The following is a 27,379-nucleotide window of genomic DNA, read 5'->3' on the forward strand; positions in this document are numbered from 1 at the left end:
CCTTTAGGTTTTTGGGATTGGCTTATCTCACGTAGCATGATACTTTCCAATTTCATCCATTTGCCTGCAAATGCCATAATTTTATGATTCCTCATGGCAAAGTAATATTCTATTGTATATATATGCCACAGTTTCTTTATCCATTCATCAACTGAAGGGCATCTAGGTTGGTTCCACAATCTGGCTATTGTGAATTGAACAGCTATGAACATTGATGTGGCTGTATCTCTGTAGTATGCTGATTTTTAGTTCTTTAGGTATAGGCCAAGGAGTGGGATAGCTGGGTCAATTGGTGGTTCCATTCCAAGCTTTCTGAGGAATCTCCATACTACTTTCCAGAGTGGCTGCACTAGTTTGCAACCTCACCAGCAATGTATGAGTGTACCTTTTCCCCCACATCCTCGTCAATACCTATTGTTGCTTGTGTTCTTGATAATCGCCATTCTAATTGGGGTGAGATGAAATCTTAGGGTAGTTTTGATTTGCATTTCTCTTATTACTAGAGATGTTGAACATTTTTTCATATATCTGTTGATTGCTTGTACATCTTCTGTGAAGTGTCTGTTCATTTCCTTAGCCCATTTGTTGATTGGATTATTTGTATTCTTGGTGCAGAGTTTTTTGAGTTCTTTATATATTCTGGAAATTAGTGCTCTATCTGAAGTATGAGTGGCAAGGATATTCTCCCTTTCTGTAGGCTCTCTTTCACATTACTGATAGTTTCCTTTGCTGAGAGAAAGCTATTTAGTTTGAATCTATCCCAGTTGTTGATTCTTGCTTTTATTTCTTGTGCTATGGGAGTCCTGTTAAGGAAGTCTGATCCTAAGCCAACAAGTTGAAGGTTTGGACCTACTTTTTCTTCTATAAGATGCAGGGTCTCTGGTCTGATTCTGAGGTCCTTGATCCATTTTGAGTTGAGTTTTGTGCAGCGTGAGAGATAGGAGTTTAATTTCATTCTGTTGAATATGGATTTCCAGTTTTCCCAGCACCATTTGTTGAAGAGGCTATCTATTCTCCATTGCATATTTTTGGCCCCTTTGTCTAGTATGAGAAAATTGTGTTTATTTGGGTTTGTGTACATGTCCTCTATTCTGTACCATTGATCTACCTGTCTATTTTGGTACCAATACCATGCTGTTTTTGTCACCAATACCATGCGGTTTTTGTTACTATGGCTTTGTAATAGAGTTGAAGATCTGGTATTGCGATACCCGCTGCTTCACTCTTTTTACTGAGGATTGCTTTAGCTATTCTGGGTTTTTTATACTTCCAGATGAATTTCATAATTGCTTGCTCTATTTCTGTAAGGTACCTCATTGGGATTTTGATTGGAATTGCATTGAATCTGTATAGAACTTTTGGTAGTATGGCCATTTTGACAATATTAATTCTGCCTATCCAAGAACATGGGAGATCTTTCCATCTTCTAAGGTTTCCTTTAATTTCTTTCTTTAGTGTTCTATAGTTCTCATTGTAGAGGTCTTTCACCTCTTTTGTGAGATTGATTCCCAAGTATTTTATTTTTTTCGATGCTATTGTGAATGTGGTAGTTTTCCTAATTTCTCTTTCTGAAGATTCAGCACATATATAAAAATGCATTGGATTTATGAGCATTGATCTTGTAACCTGCTACTTTACTGAATTCACTTATGAGTTCTAACAGTTTTCTAGTGGAATTTCCATGTTCCTCTAAATATATAATCATGTCATCAGTGAACAGGGATAGTTTGAATTCTTCTTTTCCAATTCGTATCCCTTTAATTTCGTTGGTTTGTGTAATTGCTCTGGCCAGAGTCTCAAGGACAATGTTGGAAAAAAAAAAAAAAAAAGAAACCTGGTCTATAAGATTTGCCTGGGGATGGTACTATGATCATCAAATTTCAACATCTGAGGAAGCAGAACTCATCACCATTAACCAGTGATACTGAGCCCATTCTGGAAATGAGGAAAACTGGGAAGTTATATTTTTTTCCCAAACCCGGAGCTCTGTCACAAGAGGAAGGGAGAAGAGAACATAGCCTAAGCAATGAGTACTGTCTGCATCATTTAGAATTGGTCCTGAAAGAGTGATAAGAATCACCAACTTCTCCCAATGCCAACTCCCCAGAGACTGTTGTCTTAGCTGCTTTCTCTTATTTGTTCTCACAAAAGAGCCAAGAGTGGTTGCTTTGTAAAGAGATGATGTTTTACTAGTTCAGAGTTCATGATATGGCAGCCCCTGCAACTGACATTTGATAAGGGTCATCACAACACTGGGACTGGCATCATGATGGGAGAACATGCAAGGGGTAGAGATAGCCTGATAAGAAACCTAAGGAGGAGCCAATCTTCCTCTATTTAGAATAACCCACTCTCACAGGAACTTCTTGGGGCCCATGAGAAGTACTTTACTCCCTTCCCAGGGCATCATACCCAGGGACCCTATTAGTTCACACTAGGCCCCACTTCTTACAGGTTCTACCACCTCAAAACGGCCACACTGAGGTTCACGCTTCCAGCGTAAGACCCTTTGGAGGACAAACCACATCCACATCATCCCACACTCCAACAGAGCCAACATGGACAGAGCAGGATGTCCAGTGTGCAACAGGTGTGTTTGTGGGGCTGGGGGAAGGTGCTCCCAGAAGGCACTAGAAGCAGCCAGAGCACCCATTCCACCACCTCTGTGATGTCACACTTGATACTTCTTTCCTTCCTTACCGTCGTCATGACACTCTGGGTGGGAACCTAATACAGATTACACTTGGCTCTCATTTCCAAAGAGAATCGGCATACCCATGCCACACTCTCAGGAAATGATGCCTGGTGGTCAACCTCGAGTTGATTGTTCTTGGTTTCGACCAAGTCTATTTGCCTCATGTGTCATCATGATGCTGGTGATTACGAGCAGCGCTTTCTTCGCCTACCCGTGAGTCTCCCAGGGAAGCTCTGAGGTTTACGCAATGATGGGGAAGAGGCAGGGGAGGGGGACAGAGGGACAGGAGGAAAAGAAGAATATATAGTTAGCAGCTCAGAGGTCTAGAGTGCCTGAGGCATCTAGGGAACTGTGGGTGGCTGGGAATGCTGGTGACATTAGCTAGAGTCTCCATGGCATGTCTCTAGCCTGGATATTTACACCTGTCCTTAAGGTCTGTGAGTCCGACCTCAGGTGAGCCAGGCCTCGTGGGGAGCTCTGGGTTGGCCCAGACTAGAAGTGAGTCTGATTCTGGTTTCAGATGCCGATGGCTGGTGGGCAGTGGGGAGTGGGCCTTTGCCCTGGTCACTGGCCCTCTTTTCTTTCTGAGCCTCTGGAGCCTGGTTCAATTAAACACCTCGGACCCGGGCATCATACATCGAGGTAAGTCCTCAGAAACCTGGGAGAAGGAGTTGTACCCCAAGTGCTGATGCTTACAGGGGTGATTTCTAAAGTGTGAAGCCCACCTATGGGCTCAGGATCCCTGCCTCCATGTCATCATGACTTAGGCCCTGGCACTTCATTTCCCAAGCCACTGAGGTGTGAGGAAACAGAATCCTGGAGGTTTCCAAGTAACTTTACAAGGGAGGACTGGGCAGGCTGGCAAGAGAGGCCAGCGGGCTCTTCCAAAGCACAGTTCACTCTTGCTCCTTCCCATTTCACCCACAACATCCAGCACTGATCTTTCTTCCCAAGGGTGGAGCTCTGTTGAGAGGTCTTCTGGCTGGAAAGCCCTTCTCTTTGACTGCCAGCCCATTTGAGTGGTCAGTTTGCTCAACATGGACCGGGATTTCCCAGGACACCTCCTCCCCACCCTTCTTCTTGCCCAGTGATGCTATGGGGCTACTCCAAGTAGTAGTGAGGGAAGTGCCTCTTGACACTGCCCCAACCTCTTCCCATGCCAGGCTCCTTGGAGCAGGACCCGGAAGCAGGACACACTGCCTGGATGCACAGCCACGCATACCAGATGCCCTGGTGTAACCAGTGCAAGTTCCATCGCCCACCTCGCACCCTCCACTGTGAGACCTGTAACATCTGCGTGGAGGTGAGTACTCCTCCTCCCTGTCCACTCACCAACCCAGCCTGGGGCACCTGACCAGGACTGGGAATCTCACAGCATTAGTGGGCCAGGGGTGGGTATGATACTGTCTTCTCAGACTGCTAAGGGTGGCTCTATACCATACTTGGTCTTTCATATCTGTTATCACTTCTGTTTCTGCACCTGTCTTGAGAGGCAGTCCTTCTTTGCACAGGTGGTGACATGTGAAGGGTTTCACATTTGTGCTGAGCCTGGTGGAGTCAGGGGAGGAAAATGTGTCTCTGCCCCATCCCCTGCCTTCTGACACTAGATACACAGACCCTAAGCCAGGTGTTTCTCTGTTCTGGGGATTTTTGCCTATATTCCTCTGGGTGTCCAAGTTGGAGGATTTCCTAGGTGCTGAATGCTCTTCTCTCATGTGCACACCCTGCATGGCCTTCCAAGTGCAGAAGGCTGGCTAGGTAAGGGAGTTCTTTACATCCTTATCCAGTATCTGACATAAGAGTGGTACAGAGGTATTCTATATCCTGCTCCAAGTGACACGAGGCAGGTCTTGTCTCTAATCACCTCACTCAATGACAGATGACCTCATGGGCCATGGAGTCGTAACAATACTCCAGGAAGTCTAGGAAGGAAGATTCGGTGGGCGGAGACCTGTGAGGGCGGGGCCACAGGGCGGAGTCTGGTCAAGGGGCGTGGCCAGTGAGGTTTTGTCCCAGGGCTTGGCTTCTTAATCTGTGCACAGCATCATCCTGGCTGTATTGGCCACTGTATCAATGGAAATGCCAGGTTCTGCCTGGAGTTGGGAGCCCGTGTGTAGGGCCAAGAGCATGTGGCCCAGAATTTGGGGGGACCTGAGCATTTGGGGGTAGTGGAGGCCAGTCCAGATAGAACCTGAGTCTGCCTTCTCTACCCTAGGAGTTTGACCATCATTCGAGGTGGGTCAACAACTGCATTGGGCATCGGAACTTCCGGCTGTTCCTGCTCCTCCTGGTGTCCCTGTGCCTATACCTGGTTGCCCTGGTGGTGACCTGTGTCATCTTCGTGGTGCGCACCACTGACATGGCCCTGTCCTTGGACAAAATCATAGCGTATCCACAGAGTCCCAAGGGCCCACACTGGGAACTCCACATGCTGTGGAGAGGGAGGGGCGGACAGCCAAGAGGCGGGTCGCGGAGAGCAGGGCTGATGTGGGCGGGAAAGAAGGAAAAGCCCCTTGGGAGGACCTGTCAAGGCCATGTTGAAGGTGAGTGGGGTCAGGGAGACAGGCGGGGTAGGATGGACGATGGAGTTAAGACTCTGGCAGGACCTGGCAGAGGGGTAATGCAGGTAGAAACGAGATAGGCAAGAGGACGGCCCGGTGGATTAAGGTTCCGGCTGGGTGTACTGGACAAACTGGCCAGTCCAGGAAGGAAGATTTGGTGGGCGGGGACCTGTGGGGGCGGGGCCACAGGGCGGAGTGTGTGTTCAGGGGGCGGGGCCAGTGAGGTTTTGTCCCAGGGCTTGGCTTCTTAACCTGTGCACAGCATCATCGTGGCTGTATTGGCCACTGGCGCCCTGCTGCCTGTCATCTTCGAGCTACTGGTCCAGGCTGTAGCCGTGAGCACCGCCAGGCGCCTGTACGAGGTCCAGGTAAGCAGGCCTGAGTGCTATGCCGGATACCCCACTGGGCTGAGAGGCACATGACTGGAAAATGGCAAGGAACCTGAAGGTGTTCTGTTGAGGGAATGATGAGGATAAGGTTCTAATTCAAGCCCCAGGTGGCACGGGCAATGAAGTTGACCCCCTGTGGGGGTCTAGTTACAAAGGCCCAGAAACTTCAAGTGTGGCATTATTTTGGATGGAGTAAATATCTGGGAACCAGTGTAGGGTTTTTGTAAAAAGTCTTTCATTGTGGAATAATGTACACAAGTAAAATTCACCCTATTTGTTCTATGGTCAGGGATTTTGAGAAATAGATACCATCCTGCACTGCCCACTGTGATTAAGGTTAGACCAGTTTCATTGCCCAGTATCTCCTCTCATCATCTTTGGTTGCCAAATTCTTTCCCAAGTCCTTCTGGTTTTCCTTTTCCAGAATCACCATATAAGGAGTCTTTTCCTTCTCAGTCTGGATATTGTACGGGTGGCCTACAGATTATGGACACATTACCAATGGAAGGATTCTAATTTTGCAACTAGTTTTTCCATACTTTCTTTGTTTTATTTTGTTTGGTTTGGTCTGTATTGAAGCCAGTGGTGCTTAACTAATGAGCTACATCCCCAGCCCCATGGTCCTGTTTTTTTTTTTTTTTTTTTTTTTTCCCTGTTGTTTGTTTTATTAGTATTGTGATTCTGAGATCTAGGATTACTAATACACTAGCAGTGAGACAAATTCCTGGCAACAACTGTCAGGTTAGTGCTGCTAACTCCCTTCCCCAACCACCATAAAATTTTAGTATGAAAAGAATTAAAAGGAATTACTAAGCTGAACAAATAGGAAAACAAAAAACTAAGGAAATAATTCAAACCAATAACAAAAGAGAACCCTAAAATTTGAAATCACTGCAATTGAAAAATTGAAAAAATAAAAAGTAAGTGTGCTTTACCCCAGACCCCCTCCCTATTCTGAATTTAAATATTCTGTGCAAAAGAGCATCAGATTTCTGGTTATAGATGTAGCCCTTCTTTTAGTGCTCTGCAGTTTTCTGCAATTTTATTGTTTTTTTTTTTTTTTTTTTTTTCTTTTGAAGTCAGGGTCTCACTAAGGTGCTTAGGGCCTGGCTAAGTTCCTGAAGCTGGCTTTGAACTTGCAATCCTCCAGCCTCAACCTCCCAAGCTTCTCGGATTCCAGTGTGGGCCATTGTGCCCAGCTAGTTTCTCACACTTACAAAGAAGCTGCTAAAACCATTGGTGTACAGGCATCTTAGGGTAAATTTACATTTCTCTTGGGAAAATCTTAGGAGTGCCATTGCTGAGGCATAAGGTAACTGTGTGTGGAACTTTGTAGGAAATCACCAAATCTTTTTTCCAAAACCACTGCATAATTCCTAATTTCTACCAGCAATGTCTGAGAGTTTGCTCCACAGCCTCACCAACGCTTGACACTGTCATTTGTTGTCATTTTGTTTTGTGCTTCATTGTGGCCTAATAAATGAGCAGTGGTATCTCATTGGTGCCCCAGTGTGTACTGTCCTAACGAGTGATGATGCTAAGCATATTTTCATGTCATATTGGCCCTCGGTATATCTTGATAAAGTGCTCCAATCTTTGGCCAATCAAAACCAAGAAACAAACCATGGTTTTCCTTCTGAGTTTCAAGAGTTCTCTATGCTGGAATCAGATCTATGTTTCACAAATCTTTTCTTGCAGTCTGTGCCTTACCATTTCATTTTCTTCATAGCATCTTCCGGAGATCAGGGGTTGTTAGGTGGTGGGATTTTACCAGACTAGGGATGGAATTAGGGCTGCTCTACAGCTGAGATTCTCCACTAGCATTTTTTGTTCTTGCGCATTCCATAGGGAAAATCATATCACTGTCAAGCACACTTTCATTATTTTCTTTCCAATTTGTGTTTCTTTATTTCTTTTTCTTTTTAGTGTGAAATACGAATGATAGGAGTGGGCATCTTTGCCACTGGATTCCTCTAGTATGATAATTACTTGAGTAAAGGTTCCTACAGGAAGACTGGTGGGCAGCATCAGTGGGGGAGGTGGGAGCTGCAGACCCCAAGACAGATGAAAAGACAGAGGAGTCTCTTGGTTCGTCACCTCTCAGCCTTTGGTCACCACCCCACCACTGCCATATTTGGCTCCCCTCCCATCTGTGGTTCCTGTGCTGAGCCCTTACTCATCACCCTGTGGTCTGCCTGTCTTCTTCTCTCTCCAGCTTCAGCCCATCATTTAGTTTGCCTGGCAGCCTTTTCCCTTCCTCCCTCCTGTGGTTCTTCCAGCCCCAGTTCAGGCCATAGGCCTCCTCTTTTCAGATGAGGCCCTCCAAGTGCAGGATCCCCAGTCTCAAGGGAAATGTGGTCTGCACTCTGGATTCACCAGACAGGGCTCCCCCCCATTGCTGGCAGCACCCGTGCAGGCAACATTACATGCAGCCACTTTCATGCAGCTCCTCCTGGAGCCAATTGCTTGGTGGTTGGTAGCAAGGACTCTGGAGCCAGATCTCAGAATTCCATGTCACAACTCTGCAACATACCATCAGGGAGATCATGGGCATGTTAACTAGCCATTTGGTCACTCAGTTTCCTTTTCTGTTACCAGGGAAGCGTGGGTTAATATGCAAAAGACACGTACAACAGTGGTTGGTATCTGAAAGTGCCCTATGAGTTGCTGTTACAATGACTACAATTCCTTCTCGTGGTCATTTACATGTTTGTGCCTCATCTTAAAACCCAAGCAAGCAGTACCATTAATGTCCCATCCCTCCAATCTACCTGGTGTATTCTCTGAGCCTTATTCCCTGAAAGTCTAGACCTCTCTCATTAACTTCATCCTTCACTTCCTGGGCCATGTGAGACCAGCCCCTGCCCTTGCTGTCAGGAAGATGCTCCCACCAATGGCCAAAGCAGCAGACATTCTTCAGGCTGCTTTTCTGGGTTGGAAAAAGCCTCTGAAATCAGAAGCAGACTAGCAAGCCCTATTGTGTGTCTTATTGCTTAACTCTCAGGGCTTCTTCTCTGCATGTAGCTGGGTGCTGTGGGCTGGGTTGCCTATGCTTTGTCCATGATACCCTCTCTTAGTTACCCTGGCCACTCCCCATGGTGCTCAAGGTCTCATGTTGCTACTGGACTCTCCTACCTGATGTAGGCTGGCCATTCTCTTTATAGTATGTTTTCAACGCCCAGTGCAGTGAGTGGACTTTATTTGTTGGCTACTGTGTTTTGAACCCGGTGCACTTTAGCTCTGATTTTCATCCCTAGTCCCTTCTGCTTCCACTTTGAAACAGAGAATCACTCAGTTGCTAAGGTTGGTCTGGAACATGTAATTCACCTACGTCATTAGCCACAGTGCTGGGATTAGAGGTGTGTGCCACCGTGCCTGGCTTGACTGAGGCATCTTTGATGCCCTGAAATGCATCTGGCTGGATGTGTGTCTGAGTGGCAGAGCATGTGCTTAGTATGTGCAACACCCTGGTGCATCAATCCCCAGTCCACAAAGAATAGAATTCTGAAAAATGTGTGAACCAACAAACAAAAGCATCAACTTTTGGGGAAAGAAGAAAAGAGAGAAAGGAACAGAGACAGGCCTGATGCCCTGATTGCCCCAGGATAAGTGGAAGAAGGAGAGGCAGCAGGAAGTTGGAAGAAGATGGGGCAAGATGAAGATGCCCTTGATTTTGGTCCTGTGGAGTGAGAGGATGATTGAGACACAGAATTGGAAGAAGATCCTCAGGAGGGGAGCAAGTGACTGTAACTGGTCTGGGTGCTTCAGAGCTGTTGGATTCTAGTCCTGTCTGATAGGGTTCCATGTGGGGAGAGGAAGGGATTCTTACTGCACAGTTTACAAAAGTGTAGTAATTATCATTCCTTTAAGGATTTTTCATTACTCATATACAACCAATATTTTCCATGCTTTATAAACTTCTCATAATATTTTTCTAAATTTAAAAAGTTTTAAATATTTTTAGTTTCTGTAATTAATTATTCTCTTCTTTTTTTCTGGTCCTAGGGTTTGAACCCAGGACTCCTTTATTATGGATGCTACGTCCCCAATCCTTGTTACATTTTGTTTTGTGGGAGGGTCTCACTAAGTTGCTGACCGACTTCTAAATTTGTGAGGCTGACCTTGAGCTTTTGATCCTCCTGCCTCAGCCTCCCCAGTCACTGGGCTTACAGGTGTGATCCACAGCAGCATACTAGTTTCTTAAGTGCTGTGTACCACTTAAAGCGGTCAGATCCTCATAGAGGTCAATGGTTCATGTTGCTTTTGGATATTCCAGAACTGTCCTGATGTGTGGAATCCTTGATCCTTCTAGTGAAGAATAGGGTTGAAAATGAACAACTTCATGTGTGAGCCATGGGAGAGTTGGGGCGGAGAGTGGTGCTGCTGGATTCCTTCCCATTGTGACTGAACATTTAAAATTTAAATCCTTGAATTTGGGATGAGACTCATCCCAGTGTGGGAGGAGGACAGGGCCAGGATGATGGATGGAGTAGGAGAGAGAGGAAGAATTGAGGGGAGAAGCCAGCAGTGAGGACCTGACCTCTGAGCTTGACCTTTACTCCTTTGTGTACTGAAGGCCTTCAGCCCAGACTCTCCTGGGCCATGTGATTTCTTACTAGGAAAATACACCTGGGCATCCCTGCTGCCACTGCCCTCCCAGATTGTGAAATTCACTGAAGGCACATGTTTAGGAACAGTGAGGGGTGGGAGAGGAAGTGGGAGCAGGGGTGACACTGACTGTGGAGCAGTTGAGCAGCAGAGGGAAGATCTTGTAAGGGATCTGGAAAGACGTGGTGGGAGGACGAGTGGGCCCCATGGAGACAGAGCAAGGAAGCTGCCAGGGGAGGAGCAGGTGAGGAGGGAGCCCTGAGAAGGCAGGAGAGGTGGTGCAGGGTCAGCACTGTCAGGGAGAGCTGCGCACAAGTGGGAGGAGGGAGGTGGCTCTTCCCAGGAGCCCTGGGAGGCAGGATCCCCTGGCCACTCTGGGATTCCCTGCCCTTGGATTCTTGCTCCAGGCCTGAGTTGAGCCCTGGCTCAGCTGACCACCTTAGGGAGGGTCACTGGGAGATGGCTGTGCCCAGTCCTGCCATTTCTGAGCTCCTCTTCTCATCCCCGTCTCCCTTCAGGAGAACAACCCATTCGACCAGGGTTGTATCAGAAACTGGCATGTCACCCTCTGCGCACCACTGGGGCCCAAGTAAGTTGATAAACCACAGGCTTATATGGTGGATCCTGGAGTTGGTGGGGTGGGTGAGGCTGAGTCTTCTTCCCTGGTCCCTTACTCCAGCTCCCTGGCCCTGACCCTCACTGTTCCGTTTTTATGTGTTTTCTCCAGGGCACTCTGGGAGTCTCTGGGAATTCCCCTCTTCCTTGCCTCTGTAGGTTCTAGCCTCAAGAAATGGGGTTGAGTGGAACCCCAGCCTGGATGGGAACCCTGGATGAGAGCCCTGGGCTCTGTGCTGTCCAAGCTGAGGGGTGAAGGTGGTCAGGGAGAGTAGGACACGTGGGTGGTGACCCCTTGCTTTTGTCCTATCATTGCCCAGGTACATGTCAGAAGTTGTGTTGCTCCAGCAAGACTCGGGATCCAAGTGGGAGCCGATGGTGGCCCTGCAGTCACCAACATTCTCCCCAGAACACCATCGCCCAGACCTCCCTGGGCCCAACTCTCAACCTGTGTCTTTTGACACATCTTATGAAGGAGCACCAGGGAGTGCAGTCATCTAGGTGAGGAGCAGTGGGTGTGCAGTGGACAGGGGTGTCTGTGGGCTGCACGTGTGTTGTTGGAGCCCCTGAGGTGGGGCTGGCCCTGCAGCTGAAGCACCTGGAGCTGAGGAGTGGGAGTATGGATGTGAGGGTGCAGGTCCAGTCACAGGGCTTCAGAGCACACCCAGGTGTCCCTGAATAGACAGAGAGAAAAGACTGCTTGTCTAACTAGCTGGGTGACCCTGGACCAGGTCCTCACCTTTCTGGCTTCAGTTTCCTCAGCTGCTATTAAGGACTGAGTCTAGTCCAGGAGTTTATAATGTTTTAAAGGAGATTATTTGTTTTTGGAAATTTTACTTGGAATCCCATGTGAAACTTACGGAGAGGGGTATTAATAGTGCAGTGGGGTGGGTAACCCACAGTGCCTCCAAGTGCTCTTTTAGTCACTTGTGGTGCCAGCCCTCTTTCTTTCCTGCCTCAGGGGCTGAGGGACTTGACTGTGAGCTGTGGGGTGGAGTTTAGGGAGAGCCCCATGTACTGACTCTTGTTTCTTTTCCCATCATCCCAGGTCTGTAGTGGAAGGCCCACAGTGAGACTTGGTCTCCAATTCACCCCCTCCCATGATGCCTTGGTATGGACATACTGCCAGGATGTGAGCCCCACATCAGGCCTCTCAGGCATGAACCCCAACTCCCCTGTTGGGAGCACCCTGACCCCATGACTATCCAACCCCCATAAATTTGTTTTTTGCTGATTCCTATGGCTGCTCTGCCTGTCTGTTCTAGATTCAAAGAAATGTGTTTCCTGGGGGAGGCTTTGAGGGGCTGGGACAAGTACCTCCTGGAAGGGAAGAGAGATGCTCTCTGGACACCCAAGCTCATAAGTCCACACTCTCTGGCTCTTTGTCCTTGGGCAATGCATTTAGCATTTCTCTCATCCTTAAAATGTGGCGTCAGTAATAATCACAGCAACTGACCTTGTGGCCTTCCTGGCAAGGGCTGGAGATGAGAGGAGAGAAAACCCACAAACCAGGATAAGCATAGTGTATCTCAAACTATTCCACAATATAGAAAGGGAACTTATATATTACTAATTCTAGTTGTGTGTGTGGACATATGTATAGTACTTATGAGTGTGTGTGTGTGTGTGTGTGTGTGTGTGTGTGTGTGTGTATGATAGAGTGAGAGAGAGAAAGAGGAGAGAGGGAGAGAGATTGTGTGTGGTACTGGGGATCAGATTGAACTCAGTGTCTTATGCATGGTAGGCAAGCACTCTACCACTGAACTACATCCCCAGCTCTATTTATTTTGAGGCATAGACTCACTAAATTGACCAGGCTGGCCTCCAACTTGTGATCCTCCTATTTCAGCCTCCCATGTAGCTTCCCAAGGTGTTAAAAGGAGGAGTTCAATTTTATACTGGTTTAGGGAGTTCTGTATGGAAGATCTCAGCATCTACAAACAGATAGTTTTTCCTGTTTTTTTTCTCAAGTGGAGACTTAAGCGATTTTTTCTTGCCTAATATCAGTGCCTTTAACTTTTAATAAACTTGTTAGATATTTCATAAATGCCATTTATCAGTTTGTAGAAGTTTCCTTGTGTCTTTTTTTGTGTGTGTATATGTTCCTTTTTTGTCATGGAAGGGATTAGATTTTGTCAAAAACTTTTTCTGAATCAAATGATTGTGTTGATTTTTTTTACTTCACTATTAATGTGGTTTACAACATAATTATCATTATTCCAAATTTTAGTGTTTAATAACTGATTAGGTCCAAGACAAGAAGACACTATGTTCGAGAAACTGTGGGGGAAATCACTTTATTAACTACATATTGTGTGATAAGAATGTGTATTATAATATAAAACCTTTCTACACATAGTAGTTAGCTGCAAGAAACCATTCTCAGCTTTGGAAAATGGTGTTTTGGATTTCAGTGTAAAGTACTAGCAAACTCCTACTCTTTTGTGTGGCAATATCTTATGTCTGTTTTCACTCTCTTGCAGCCCAGCCTCAGTTAATGAGGTCTGGAGTGCCTTCCTGCAATCACAGGTGTGATTACCAATTTTGTCAATTCTTGCAATCATCTGATGAGATGTGGTCTGAAATATATCTTGCATTCACTGCAGGACCATGTGCCCAGTGAGGAGAGATCCTGCCTGATATTGGAATCAGTGTTGGCCATCTCTCCAGTCCCCAGTTTGTGATATTGCCTCAGACTATCACCTATACAACATTTTTTTATGGTGTGCACAGGGGATTTAACCCAAGGATGCTTTAACACTGTTTCATCCACAGTCTTTCTATTTTGTATTTAGTCAAATTCTCTTTAAGTGGCTGAGGACCTGAGTGTGTTGCTGTGGGTTGCCTGAAACTTTGGTCCTCCTGTCTCAGCCTCAAGAGTTGCTGGAATTATAGGAGTGCACCACTATGCCCAGCTACACTCCAGTTTTACATGCTGATTCATTCTTGCATTCCTTGGATAAAGCCCAGTTGCAATCAGCCTCCACTGAAACAGGGTCTTACCAATTTGCTGCCTCTGTCTTTGAACTTGGGATCCCCCTGCCTCAGTCTCCCAAACTGCTAGCGTTACTGGTGTGCACCACTGACCCCATCACAAACCGCAATCTTTGAGAGATAGAAAACGTGTCCTTTTGGATAAGTACTCAACTTACTGGCATCTTTTTTACGCTGTAGTACAGGTTAGGGAACATAGCTAGATAGAGCCTAGCAGCTTCCTTGAGTTAAGGAGGTGGAGATGATGAGAGTTGGGTGAGACCAGGTTTGCTAGAGATTGCAGGACAGTGTTTAGAGAAGATTGCTACTTAGAAAAAGAACTCCAGTGATCTTCAGGGTCCTCTAGTGGTCTGTAGGACACTTTTGAGTCCTCAGTAGAATACTGATTGAAGTTTGTGGGTGAAGAAATTTCCCAGGACTGGAAGACAACACGCAACATATTCCAAAGAAACATTGCTCATGCTTACACACATAGGGTATAGTGTGTTCCTCTTGGCCAAATTGGAAAATTACATAATTCTCCACATGGGTTAGAATATGGAGATGAAGTTTAGCTTCAGCAATGGCAATTAACTAATATTAGAATAATGATTCTCTGGTCCATTCCAAAAACTCATAAAGGTAAGACTAAGAAAAAATTCAAGAATTCTGAACTTAAGGGCTTTGTAGAAAAGTCTCAAGAAAATAAAACCACAATGCCTGAAATTCAATAAAAGATTCCCAGTCATTTAACAAAAGAAGGTGGCAGAGAGTTTTCTTTTATGTAAATTTTATTGTTTGGGTAAAGCAGAAAATCAAATATAAACCAAGTTTTAGCTATAACTTGACCCTAGAAAATGGTTTAATATTCTGAGTATAGTTAAAAATATGTTTGAATGTTTGACCATTTTAAGTCACTCACTTCTTGGGAAAATCCACATTAGCAGTATGGCATAGTGATGGAACATGATAATTTGTTGTATTCTTTTACTGAAAAAACAAATTTGAATCTGAATGTCTTGCATTAGTTTTACCCATTCACACTGTTGAATTAAAATCTTTTATTTTGAAATGTGAAATAGGAGAATAAACAATATTCACTTGGAATAAACAAGTGAAGTAAGCTAATCCCAAAAAACCAAAGGTTGAATGTTCTTTCTGATATGTGGATACTAACTCAGGCCAAGAAAGGGAGAGAAGGGTAACAATAGAAGTCCATTGATTTTGGTGAAGGGAAATGAAGGCAAGGGTGGAAGGAATGGAATAAGGACAAGATTAATTTGATGTAATGTTTCTGTCTTTTTTTCTGAATACATGACAGGGTACTTCTGCTTCATGTACAACCACAAGAATAGGGTTCTGATCATAATGTTATATTCCAGGTATATATCATATGCCAAAATACATTCTGCTCTCATGTCTATCTAAAAAGAACTACAGTAACATCAAAAAATGCCAGGCAAATAAGTAAATAGTGCTCTGTGATTATTTTTCCGTATCATGATTATTTTCCTTTTGTGCAATGTTTTGGTTTTCTTTGTATTAATAATTGCCTTACTTTTCGTCTTCTGTGTTTCCTAAACACAAATCATATTTGATTGGTATATTGACAAATCTTCTTGGAAAATAATTACCTAATAATCCATATGTTCTAACTTGTATCATTGCTACTTGGAAGACAAATGTCAGTGTGATTTTATATTTCATTTTATTTCTTTTTAAACTCTTTCCCTCTATATATTTTATATTTGCTCCTCTGACTGCCTAATTTATGCTCTCAAACAGAAAATTTCTTCTCTCCACTTCTGAATATTTTTCTTACAAGACTTCCTTTATAATTCCTCATACTTGATTGTAAGAAATCACTTTTAGAGATTGCATCTACTTGAAATTTCCTCATTGTGTTTCATTACTATGGGTCCTTTATCCTAAAGTATTTTGTTGTTGGATTATGGCTTCTTCAAGAATTCTGCTCTTCTCTTCATGATGGAACATATTCAATATTTCTCTCCAAAGCTTGTAATTATAATGTTTGTTTATTTTACTGATTTAAATATATACTCAGAATCTGCTATTTCTCCAGGAAGCTAGCTTTATAAACTTTTTTTCTAACATTTCCACTAGAAATTTTCAGGTGTAAGATTATTATTGTTATCTAAACTCTGAAAAAGAATCATTAAGAAAGATATTTGGGGGGTGTATTTTGAGGAAACAGCTTGTCTACTCTAGGGTGACTGAATCATGTCTGACTTTTATTGGATAAGCCCAGAATATAGGTATCTGGAAATCCTATGTCTGCGATAGTTCAGAGTTTCTAATAAAGAATATTCCAATTCCACTTGAACAAATATGCTGAGCTGAAGAACTGGCAAAGAGGATTGGGGTTCCAGCCACAAAGTTTATAGAATTTCATAAAAACTCAGTTTTAGAATTTTATCATCTGATTTTCTGACCTTGGAATCACTGGCTCCATTAGATTTAACATCGTTTTTGTTCGCTTTAACACAACTGTACATCTCAACATCTTAACTCTTGTCAATCCATTTCAGAATTTTTAAAAATACATGGCACCTATGATGATATTTAAGTAGTTTGACATTGGGACTATATACGCTAAAGTTATAATTTATCTTCATCTAAATGAGATTCAGAAGGAGAGAGAATAGAATGTATTGTAAGTATGCAGTGTTTAGCTCAATGTTCTTAATAGGTAAACATGTAGTGTTTCTTATTAGCCTGTAATCTTACATTTTAGAAGTCTCATTATTATTAATACCTGTCTGTACCATTTAATCTATAATAAACTTCATTTTTAATTCTCTAAATACTTTCACTTTGCTACTGGAAAAAATATTTTAAAAAGATAAAACTGTGTTAATGACACCTTAAACACTGAATTTCATTTTAATAACACTGATTAGTTATTTAATATAGTTCACTATATAATAGTGAATGATAAAAATTCTCCTGAAAATTAATTTTCCACATATAATTTTAAGCAATATAATCATTTAAGCAGAATTTGTGTGTGTATGTCTCATAATGTTATTTATAAACACATATGCATGTAAAATTGTACATTTGTATAGTGTGTGTTTAAATGTAGCAGGTAGAGATACTAATTTAAAATTGTCATAATAGCTAAGTTAAAAGAATATTAAATATCTATTACCAGATTTTACCTTTTGTAAGAATAAAGTTTATATTTTTCTTAAACAAAATTTACCTATAGCTGTTATAATTAAAGAAAATTATATAATTTTCCATTATAATAAAAAGCACATTTTCCACCATACCTTCAAAAGAAAACAATGATCATTCTTTGGCATAAAAAAAAGTCACTTTCATTTTAATATCAGGAATTGTCAAATGCACATTGAAGTATACTGACATAATACATTATTTTCTGTAATTATTTTTACATGCAAAAATGAGATTAAGGGAAATACTATATGTCAACAATTGTTATAGTAGGAAATAAGTATGTGACAAATAATCCATGAGAGATCAGTGACTTACATGTTTTGAAACAGAGTTTAGAAATATACTTCTTACAGAATAGACTCACGAGATTGTTCAAGTTCAATAGGATAAATATGCTAGTGGATTCTAAAAACTATTACAGTAAATGTTAGTTAAGTGATAAAATCATGATATGGAAAAAAAGTGGATTGAATATTTTCACCTTGTGACAGTTGATAAGTCTGAATTGAGCAGCAACAGTGAGCCAGATATGTGAATGCACAGAGAAATGTATCTGAGAGAGAAGAAAGGACAGGAATTCTAATCAGAAGGTACAAAAGTCTATATAAAACAATAAGTAAAAGGGATGTCATGTCATGGTTGAGACATTAGAAGAGTCTCATTGTGATTTAATATTGGGGTTGATGGAATGGAGATGTAGATTGTTCGACATAGTTGGTGAAAGCATGCTGTTCAGAAATATCTTTTTTTTTTTTTTTTTTTTTTTGCTGAAAGTAATGCAAGAGTCATTTGATGTTTAAATCTCACAGTTCAAAATCAGATGTTTTCAATCAATTCATTTTCTGTTTACTCTGTAATTATTTTTTGGTCATCTGTGTAGGTTGTCATCCATGACACATGATATATTCTCATATGTACTGCTGATAGGAGTGAACTGTCTCCATTCTTATTTAACTTCTTACATTATAATAGGGTTAATCTAGGATGATACAGCAGCAATGACCAGGCTGAGGAAGGCTTAGCAAGTGGGGAGCAGGATAGGAGACTACTATAGACACTCTTCCAGGAGACAGTAGACCCGAAATAAGTCAAAGACAAATGACATGCTAAGGGCAAGCCACATTTGAGATGCTCTTCTGAGGATAATCAATGGAAGTTTTGGATTGTTTGTCCATGAAAAGAGATCATTTGAGGTAATTTGGAATTACTGAGGCTTACCATGGTGCAATTTTGTGTATACAGCCTAAAAACTTTCTGATTACTGTTTAAAGTGAGCTTTGTATAATCACTAAGGCATTCTTGGTACATGTTTTTAAAAAGCAATGACAACTCACTCATACCTGAGTCCAAATTTAAAATGACACCTGCATTTTATAATTACAAAGATGAGAGCCAATTTAATTACTTCACCAAGAATCCAGATTTTGCTGTTGGAAGTGGCCAGATGTATATATGAATGCTGAGTAGCAGAAATAATTTAGCAAAATACAAAAGCAAGCTTTTCATTTTTCATGGAAGATTGATTCCTCAAAAGTATTCATAAAGTTCCCAAATCCTTTCCAGGTGATATATAGAGAGAATTGTCTTAAAAATATTTTTAGATACAAAAGAACACTGAAAAGGAAATTAAAACATCCAAAAATAATTAAGAAAAAAAAAGATATGTAACATAGTTTTCTGAATATGTATCAACTTTAAACATATTCTTGAAGATTACAGCTTACTTATTCAATCTCAATATCTGAAGACTTATAGAATAGAATATGTTAAGTCAGTAGAACATTTATCTAGAACTTGAGCTAAAGTAGTTTCAAAATTTAAAACTTAAAGGACAATAAAGATCATTTGGCCTGATCCTTTAAATTTGCAGAGGGGAAATTGGGCACCAGAGGAACCAAATTCCTAAAAGTGTAACAATAATTGTCTGAAAATAGGCACCTCATTAGTATAGGATTGGGACCAGAAAGCAGACCTCTGAACCTCTGAATTCTTTAGTCCTAAAATCTAAATGATCCCATATCTTGGTGAAATTCAAAAAATTTAAAAAAAAAAGAAAGAAGAAAAAAAAAAATGCTATTTTCATTCCATTCCAAACCACAATTGATTTAAGAGTATATTTTATCTGCGATCTTCATCTTTTCAAAATGCCCACACCCAGTTCTGAATTATCTGAAAATGTAATTTGATATGGTAATACCCTAACCAAAGTAAACCTTACTTACCAGATAAAAATCTTTATCTCAATGTTTTCCTAGTGTGTTAGGTTTTCATTGCTGTGGTCAAAATACCTGCAAGAACAACTTAGAAGAGGAAAAGTTTATTATGACTCATGGTTTCAGAGTTTCAGTTCATGGTTAGCCTACTCCATTGCTCTGGGTGTTAGATGAGGCAGTACATTACAGCAGAAGGTCTATGGCAGCAAAAGAAAGCTGTTCTGCTCTTGGTGGCCAGGATGCAGAGACCAAGAGGGGAATGGGCCACAAGGAAGATGAGCCCAACCAGGGCATACCTCCAGAGACTCACCTTCTTCAGCCATGCTCTACCTGCCTGCAATCACCACACAGTTGCTGCATTTGAACTAGGATGGACTGATTAGGTTACTGTTCTCTAATCATTTTACCGGAGTATTCCTGCATTAAAACAGATTTGGGGGGACACATCATATCCAAACCATAACATCTACTCATTTAATATTTTGGAATTTTCTATTATCTCTTCCAACTTAGTATATTGTAGATTTTATAAGAGCATTGACCTTGTGTGTCATTTTCTATAGTAACCCCAGAAATTTGAATGATGGGTGTACTTGACGGTATACATTTTTCAAAGTCAATAAATAGATGTATTGACTTAATGGATCCTCTTCCAGATTCATTCTAATTACTGAAATAGGAATGACTTTGATTCTAAGTCATCACTGTGAGTTGGTTTAAATAGTTTTCAGTAAACAGAAAAGTAAATTTGATAGTATCACTCTCGGTATACCAAAAAGAACAACAATAATATTCAAACACTGAATATTCACCAGAGTTTCAAGGCACTGCAAATATCATGGATTAATTAAATAACTATTGGATAAAGACTACTGAATAACAAAAAGGATTATTAAAAATTGTGTAGGCCAGAAATTGTTATAGCCTGGTCTCTATTATTAAGCATACAAACACAAATTCTCAGATCGTATTCTAAACCATTAGTGCCTTCAAAATAAGGGGATGGATATTTTTAGAAAACTGCATCATTAGAAAATCTTACAAGTCTCCATCATGTGTAACCCCAAGAATGGGATCCTAATTAGAATAAGTTATATTTTTTGCATGTATAATATGTCAAAATGTACTCTATTATCATATATATCTATAAAGAACAAATAAAAGAAGAAAGAGAAAAAGGCTTCCAGGTATAAAAACACAGGTAAGTTAACTAAGAGTACCTTGAAGAATCAAACTTCCTTTTGCTGACAAAATGAAAAATCTATACTTAATCCATTTTCTGATACTGCTTCAGTTTATTAAACATGACAGGACTGATATGTCATTCTCTAGAATTTTTCCTTATAATTCCAAATTGGCTACTTCACTTAAAAAGACCATATCTGCATTCAGGTAAGAATGTGTAATTAGAAAGAATAAGGTCTGAGGGATTCACATCTCTCCTCTTTATTGCCAATGAAAAATCTTTGGAAGAATTTTTCAGTATTTTTGCAAAAGAAGATGATAAATTATGAAGTTGTTGCATTTAGTTTGGGTCAGTTATACACCATTGACTGGAATTGGCAGGACTGTGACTACAGAGCAGAATCTGCTAGAGACCAATATCTTTTATAAATACAGATGCAAAAATCTTCAACATAATATGAACAAGTCAAGTCCAACATTTTGTGAAGAGGATTATACATCACTACCCAGTGGAGTTTATTCCTGGTATGAAAAGTCAGTTCTACATTTAAAAATCAGTTAAACTCCATCACAACAACAGGCTAAAGGAGAATTGCAACACTCCATCAATAGAAGTAGAAAAATATATTGACAAAATTCAACATTCATTCATGATCAAAACCATCAGCAACCTAGAAATAGGAGGGAACTTTATCATATTGATAAAGAACATCTGTAAAAGTTTTAACAGTTAATATAACGTGTCATAATGAGAAAATAAAACTTTTCTGAGTATGATCAGGAGTAAGACAAGGAAATTTCTTACCACTACTTTTCATATAAACTACTCAGATTAATTAAGCAGAAAGAAAGAAGTTTGTTCACAGATTATGAAATTGTCTATGTAGAAACTCTCAATGAATCTACAAGAATGAAAAGAACTATAATTAGTAAGTGATTATTATCACTGTTGAAAGATAAAAGGTTAATGCACAGGTTTGATTGCTTTACTATATGATAGCAACAAACGATTTTGATTGAAATTAAAAACAATATAATTTCCTTTAGCATTTTAAAAACAGGCACATAAGTATAAATCTAACAAACTATGTACAAATATGTATGAGAAAAACTATAAAACTGATGAAACTCACTGAGGAATTGAATAAATGGAGTCAGGCATGGTGGCACACACCTGTAATACCAGTGACTTGGAAGATTGAAGCAGGACAATTTCAACTTCAAAACCAGTTTCAGCAACTTAGCAAGACCCTGTCTCAACATGAAAAATACAGAGGGCTACAGATAAAGCTCAGTGGTAGAGCACCTCTAGGTTCAATTTCTAGTACCACAATGGATATACATAAATAAATAAACACAAAATGAAATGGAGAGAGATTTCTTGTTTATGGATAAGTAGGTTTAATGTTGTCAAAATGTCAGTTTTTCTGATCATTATCTATAGATTCAATGCAATCCTAGGGAAAATTCTAGCAGTGTGGAAGTTGACACACCAAACTTAAGTTTACATGAAGATACAAAAGACTGAAAATAGTCAATAATACAATATTGGAAGAGAAAAAGTTAAAGAACTGACCCCATGAAACTTCATGATTTAATAAAAAGTTACAGTAGTCAAGTTAATGAGGTATTGGTCATAAAAAAAAAAAGGTCAATAGATCAATGAAACAATATATGGCGGGGTCTTAAGCCCCTTGCTCTTCTGGACCAGCAGCAAGGGAAGGGGACACTCCCCAACAAGGTCAGACAGGGATAGGTAGGGCCAACTGACCGGTCAGCAAGGCACAGAGGGTTCAAGCAGGTGAGAGTCCCATAGGACTATATGGCAAGTACGAGCTGATCATGTTCACAGAACTGTTGTTAACCAATCCCTAAAGGTGGCCCGATTTATCATCATTAACCTTTGAAATCGCTTTTGAGCCTTGATCTTGCTAACTCGCTAGGGAGTAAGGAGTCAGCCTGAGTTAGTTAAGGGGTCATTAGTCCCAACAAATATAGACCAAAAATATACACACACACACACAATATTGCCAACTGATCTTTGACAAAGAAGCAAGTATAACTCAGTAGAGAAAGAATAGATATTCAACAAATAGTGCTAGAGCAATTAAATATTTCCATAAAAAATAATCTAGACAAAGACCTTACAAATTACACAAAAATTAATCAGAAATGTATAATAGACCTATTGAACTCCTAGAAGATAATGTAGGAAAAGTTCTAGATGAACTTTTTTTGGCTTGGCAGGATATTTTTAATTTTATTTTTATTTATTTATTTGATTGACACAGTCCAAAAGCATCAGTCAAAAAAGAAATGATAGACAATCTGGACTTTGTTAAATTTAAAAATTTGTGTTTTTCAAAATCATAGACTATATTTAGCAAAGGAGCTATTTAGGGCAGTTAACTATTCTGTATGAGGTTATAATTGTGGAGATATGTCTTTATACATTTGTCAAAACCTCTGAATGTATAACACCAAAGTGAATCTTAATGTGAACTATGAACTTTGGGTGCTAATGATGGGCCAATATAGAAACCTTCATTTTAACAATTGTACCACTCTGGAGGAGATGACGATAATAAAGAAGACGGTGTGGTATCTATGAGAACTCGTTGAACACTCCATTCAATCATGCAGTGGAGATAAACTTCTTTAAAGAGTAATGTCTATAAACAGTCATAATTAGGTAAATGCTGCCAAAGGAAAAAACAATAACAAAGCAACTAAGAGACATAGTGAACAAGAAGTAATGGGATACCCTGTAGCAAAAAATAAATGCACAAATACCTTTTACTTACTTTATATAAATCATTTGGTTTATATCCTTATTATATTTATGTAATTACAATTACTTATCCTGCCTTTCATTCCCTTTGGAGTAAACCAAATATTGTTGTTGGCAAATCTTTAACTTCCAGTTACAATTTAGCTTATAGGTAAAACAGAAATGAAAGAGGTATCTATCATTTTGCAATCTTAATGTTATTTATAAATCTAGATGACATAATAGTGTCTACTAACGACAAAAAGAAATACAACCAGACATTAATATACTTCCTCAGGCATATCATATTTTGGAAATGCAAAACATGACTTGTATTTAGAAAGTGTTGCAAAATAATTCAAACCTGAATTGAATTAAGCTTCTAGATGTAACTAGCAATTTTAATTAAATGTATGATACAGATAAAATATGTAACATTTCCATTTGTATGAAATGAGAAAATATTGACTAGGGAAAATCATATAGTTTTTAAAAAAAGCTAATTCTGTTGAACAAAATTGCAAAAGAGAAGAGAGTGGAAACCTACAAATTAAAAATATCAAGAAGGACATTATTACCCTACATACATCTATGATTACACTACCAGTGTGACTTCACCATGTTCAGCCAGAGGAAGGAGAAGTTGTGCTCCATTTGTATGCAATGTGTCAAGATGCATTATATCGTCACGTATAACTAATTACAACACATAAAAATTAAAAATATTAATTCATTGCATTGTTTAAAATTTAAAAATCATACATCTGAAAGATTCCATATTTATAAGTCTTAGACAAAACTAAATGGCAAAATATATATTCTTATTCAAAGAAATAAGCTGTAAAAAATGCTTCAACAAAGAAACAAAATCACAAATCATTATCATACCTAAAGATTTCTAGTAATTAATATCAAGAAAATCAAATAAGTGGTCATATCTTTCCAATTTATTTTATTGTTTAGAGGCATATTTACAATATTATCAGATTAAATCATATTGCTTCTGAGAGTTGGTTAAAATAAGATTGTTCATAATTGAAGGTAGAAGTTGGTTCTGAGCTTTGAAAAAATGAGATTGACCATGACCTGATAGATGCTGAATCTGGTAATAGGTTCATTATACTATTTCAGGTATTTTTTGTATGTATTAAAAATTTTTCAGAAAAAAATTGTTCCCTGAGTTTCAAATTCTCTTTTGAGGGCATATTATACTTTAACTTGATTTTTTTATAAGGGATTATTGACATTGAAAGGGAAATTATTGTTAATGAGATATTTCTGATTTAAAGGCAAAAATTTAAGTTTAATTTTCTAGATTAGGGTCCATACAACTCAATAACTTAGTTACATGTATCTAGTTTGATCTTTTTCTTTAATTTCTGCCATTTTATTCTAATCTCATTGTAACTAATATTAAAGTCTTTGGTAATATTTCTTTAAATATTAGTGCCCATTTTCATTGCTGCTTTGAGACAATGGAATTCTTTGAAACATGTCATTTTGGAAAAACAGTTATGAGATGGCAAATGCGGTGAAATAAAACCTAGCACGATTACATGAATGGTATGAATCTACATTGTGCACAACCATAGAAACAAAATGATGTACTCCATTTGTGTACAATGAATCAAAATGCAATCTAGAAAAAATAAATAATTAATTAATTAATAAAAAAAAAATAGTATGGGCAGATGACTGAGTAAGGTGAAAAGAGGAAGTTAGGATACTTTTGTGGATATACATTTCTCTGGGATTTCCAGAAATATGGAAGGGAAAGTGGTCTTACAAACTCGTGGATCTCAAAGGTCCCATGTTGCCAGGGGAGGTACGTGGTTCTGAGATGAGTGAGGTAGGGGGATATGAGCTGCAGCAACAAAGTTTGGCTCTGGATCAGAAATTCTCCTGGCTAGATCTTAAGTTAAAAAATTGACTTGGTCCAAGGGAGCCAACTCCTCTCAGCCAGGAAAATGTTTTTGTTGTTGTTGTTGTTGTTGTTTGTTTTTGAGATATCAAAACTTGTAACATAAGAAAAATTAAAAGCTATAATACAAATGATCTATTGGATCATTTTATTTTTAGCCAAATTCTGTTGTCAGTGGTGTGTGAATCATATAATAACATGAACTCTAGGAATAACTATTGTCAGTGATTCTTTTAGCTAGTATATTGCAAATCCCTAATCAGTACAGAATATGAATAACAAACATTAACTTTACTTCTGTTCTCAGGTTTTTAGTTTCAAAGTAAAATTCTATTTCTTTGGGTATATTATTTCATAAAGTAGTTCATCGTCACATATGATAACAATTCAAAAAGATGTGGCTAACAGCACTCAGGTCCAACAAATAACTTACCCTGAGTTTGAAGGTGGAAAATAAATTTTACATCTGAGAAAAACATGGAATGTCTTTTCTAACACTTTAAACATAGATCAAAATAATACTGGATTAAAGTCAATATAAATCACAGCAGAGTCTGAAATGGTAATATAACAAGTATGTCAGTGCTAGTGTTTCTGTCAGAAATCTCTTTAAATATCAGAAAAGTCCAAGATGTTGTGTATATTGCAGAAGAAAATATGTAATTATATATAATCCCCTTTTTCATTGGATGATAGGTGTTTTATGTATCAATAAGCTACCTGCCTTGGGAAAATTGAAAAAACTCAACAATAGACATATATGAGATGAGAGATAAAAATAATAAGATAGATTATTGTTTATAATTTTCAGTCCATATATCATTAAATGGGATTATTAGTAGCCCCCATACTTTTATACTTTGATATATGTACTATAATTTTATTATAAACATATATGTATTTATATATATTTCAAATTGTTGGGACTGGGATTGTGGCTCAGTGGTAGAGTGCTTGCCTAGCACATGTGAGATACTGGGATCAATCCCCAGCACCACATATAAATAAATGAGTAAAATGAAGTTCCATCAACAACCAAAGCAAATTAAAAATAAAATAAAATTGTTCCTTTCGAGTACTGATATTTGGTTTAGAACTTTACTGATATTAATTTTAATACCAATGGTGGTCAAGTCACTTTTTTTCATCACAGTTCCTAAAGAATGTAATTTAATAATGTTTGTTCAATTCTTTTAATCTTTATTTATTCAAAAGTATATTGAGTAATTTAATATGCCATCACTGCTCCAGATTCTAGAGTTAGAGCAGTGTACACAATAGAAAAAAAATATTTCATGAATCCATGCACACTGTTGGGAGAGACAGATATAAAAACACAAGCTTATTCATACATCCATATGCGTATGTACACATAAAAGCAGGTAGAAATAAATATTGTGATAAGAAATAAATGATGGGGAATGATGGTAAAGTGAGGTCTATTTTGTACTAGATGATAAAGGAATATCTCGCTAATACAGTCATAGTCACCATTTCTTGGGTAGTTTTCCAAAAAGGAGGAATAACAGAAAGACCATGAGGCAAGACTATTCTAAGCATACACAAGAAAAAGGGAACAGTCCAGCAAGTGGTGGTAGAACAATATGCAAGAGAGTGTAGGATCTGATCCTGTGGGGGCTTGTTAGTACTGGTAAGAATGACTTTAATTCTGAAAAAGATGTGATGCTTCTGGAAGGTTTAAGTTGATGGAAATGTGGTTAGATAGATGTTAGATATTGATAAAATATTAAATGCATATAAAAGTATATTTTAAGAATTATTTTACATTTATTAAAAAGTGTTCTGGTAGTGTAGAGAATTCTGATACACTATTATTAACATCTTGTACGTTTGTTATAATTAATGAGCTAACACTGTTATGCGTGATGATTATATTTGTAACATCACTAAATTCCATACTTTATTCATATTTCTTAGTTTCAGTCTGTTATCCCTCTTCTGTTCTAATTTCTTATCTAATATGCTATGTTGCATTTGGTCAACATGTGTCCTTAGGTTTTTCTTGACTTTCAAAGAGTCATGATAATCTTTGCTTTCATGAAATTGACAGCTTTGAAAAATACCAGTAAAGTTTTTGTGCAGTGTCTTCCCCTCTAAATTTGCCTAACATTTTTTCTCATGTGAAGACTAGGATTGCAGGGTTGGGGAGGAAGGTCACAGAGAAAAGTGTGTCTTTTTTCAACAACACAAAGAATACATACTATAGCGTTACTAATTACTATTG

General features: G+C 39.3%; 2 protein-coding genes across 3 annotated transcripts in view; one reads left to right on the forward strand and one right to left on the reverse strand.

The window, feature by feature from the left end:
- LOC306670246 (palmitoyltransferase ZDHHC19-like) overlaps window positions 1-27,379 on the reverse strand; it is a 401,798-nt gene that overhangs the window by 65,101 nt on the left and 309,318 nt on the right. The window lies entirely within an intron of this gene.
- Window positions 2,778-11,329, forward strand: LOC306670417 (uncharacterized protein; the record flags this gene model as incomplete). Its single annotated transcript, XM_079155079.1, has 6 exons — window positions 2,778-2,908; window positions 3,129-3,337; window positions 3,859-3,998; window positions 5,519-5,624; window positions 10,772-10,842; window positions 11,189-11,329. The coding sequence occupies 6 exons, from the start codon at window positions 2,778-2,780 to the stop codon at window positions 11,327-11,329; spliced, it is 798 nt and encodes a 265-aa protein (XP_079011205.1).

This window comes from Sciurus vulgaris, assembly GCF_902686455.1.
Source record: "Sciurus vulgaris genome assembly, chromosome: 10".
NCBI lineage: Eukaryota > Metazoa > Chordata > Mammalia > Rodentia > Sciuridae > Sciurus > Sciurus vulgaris.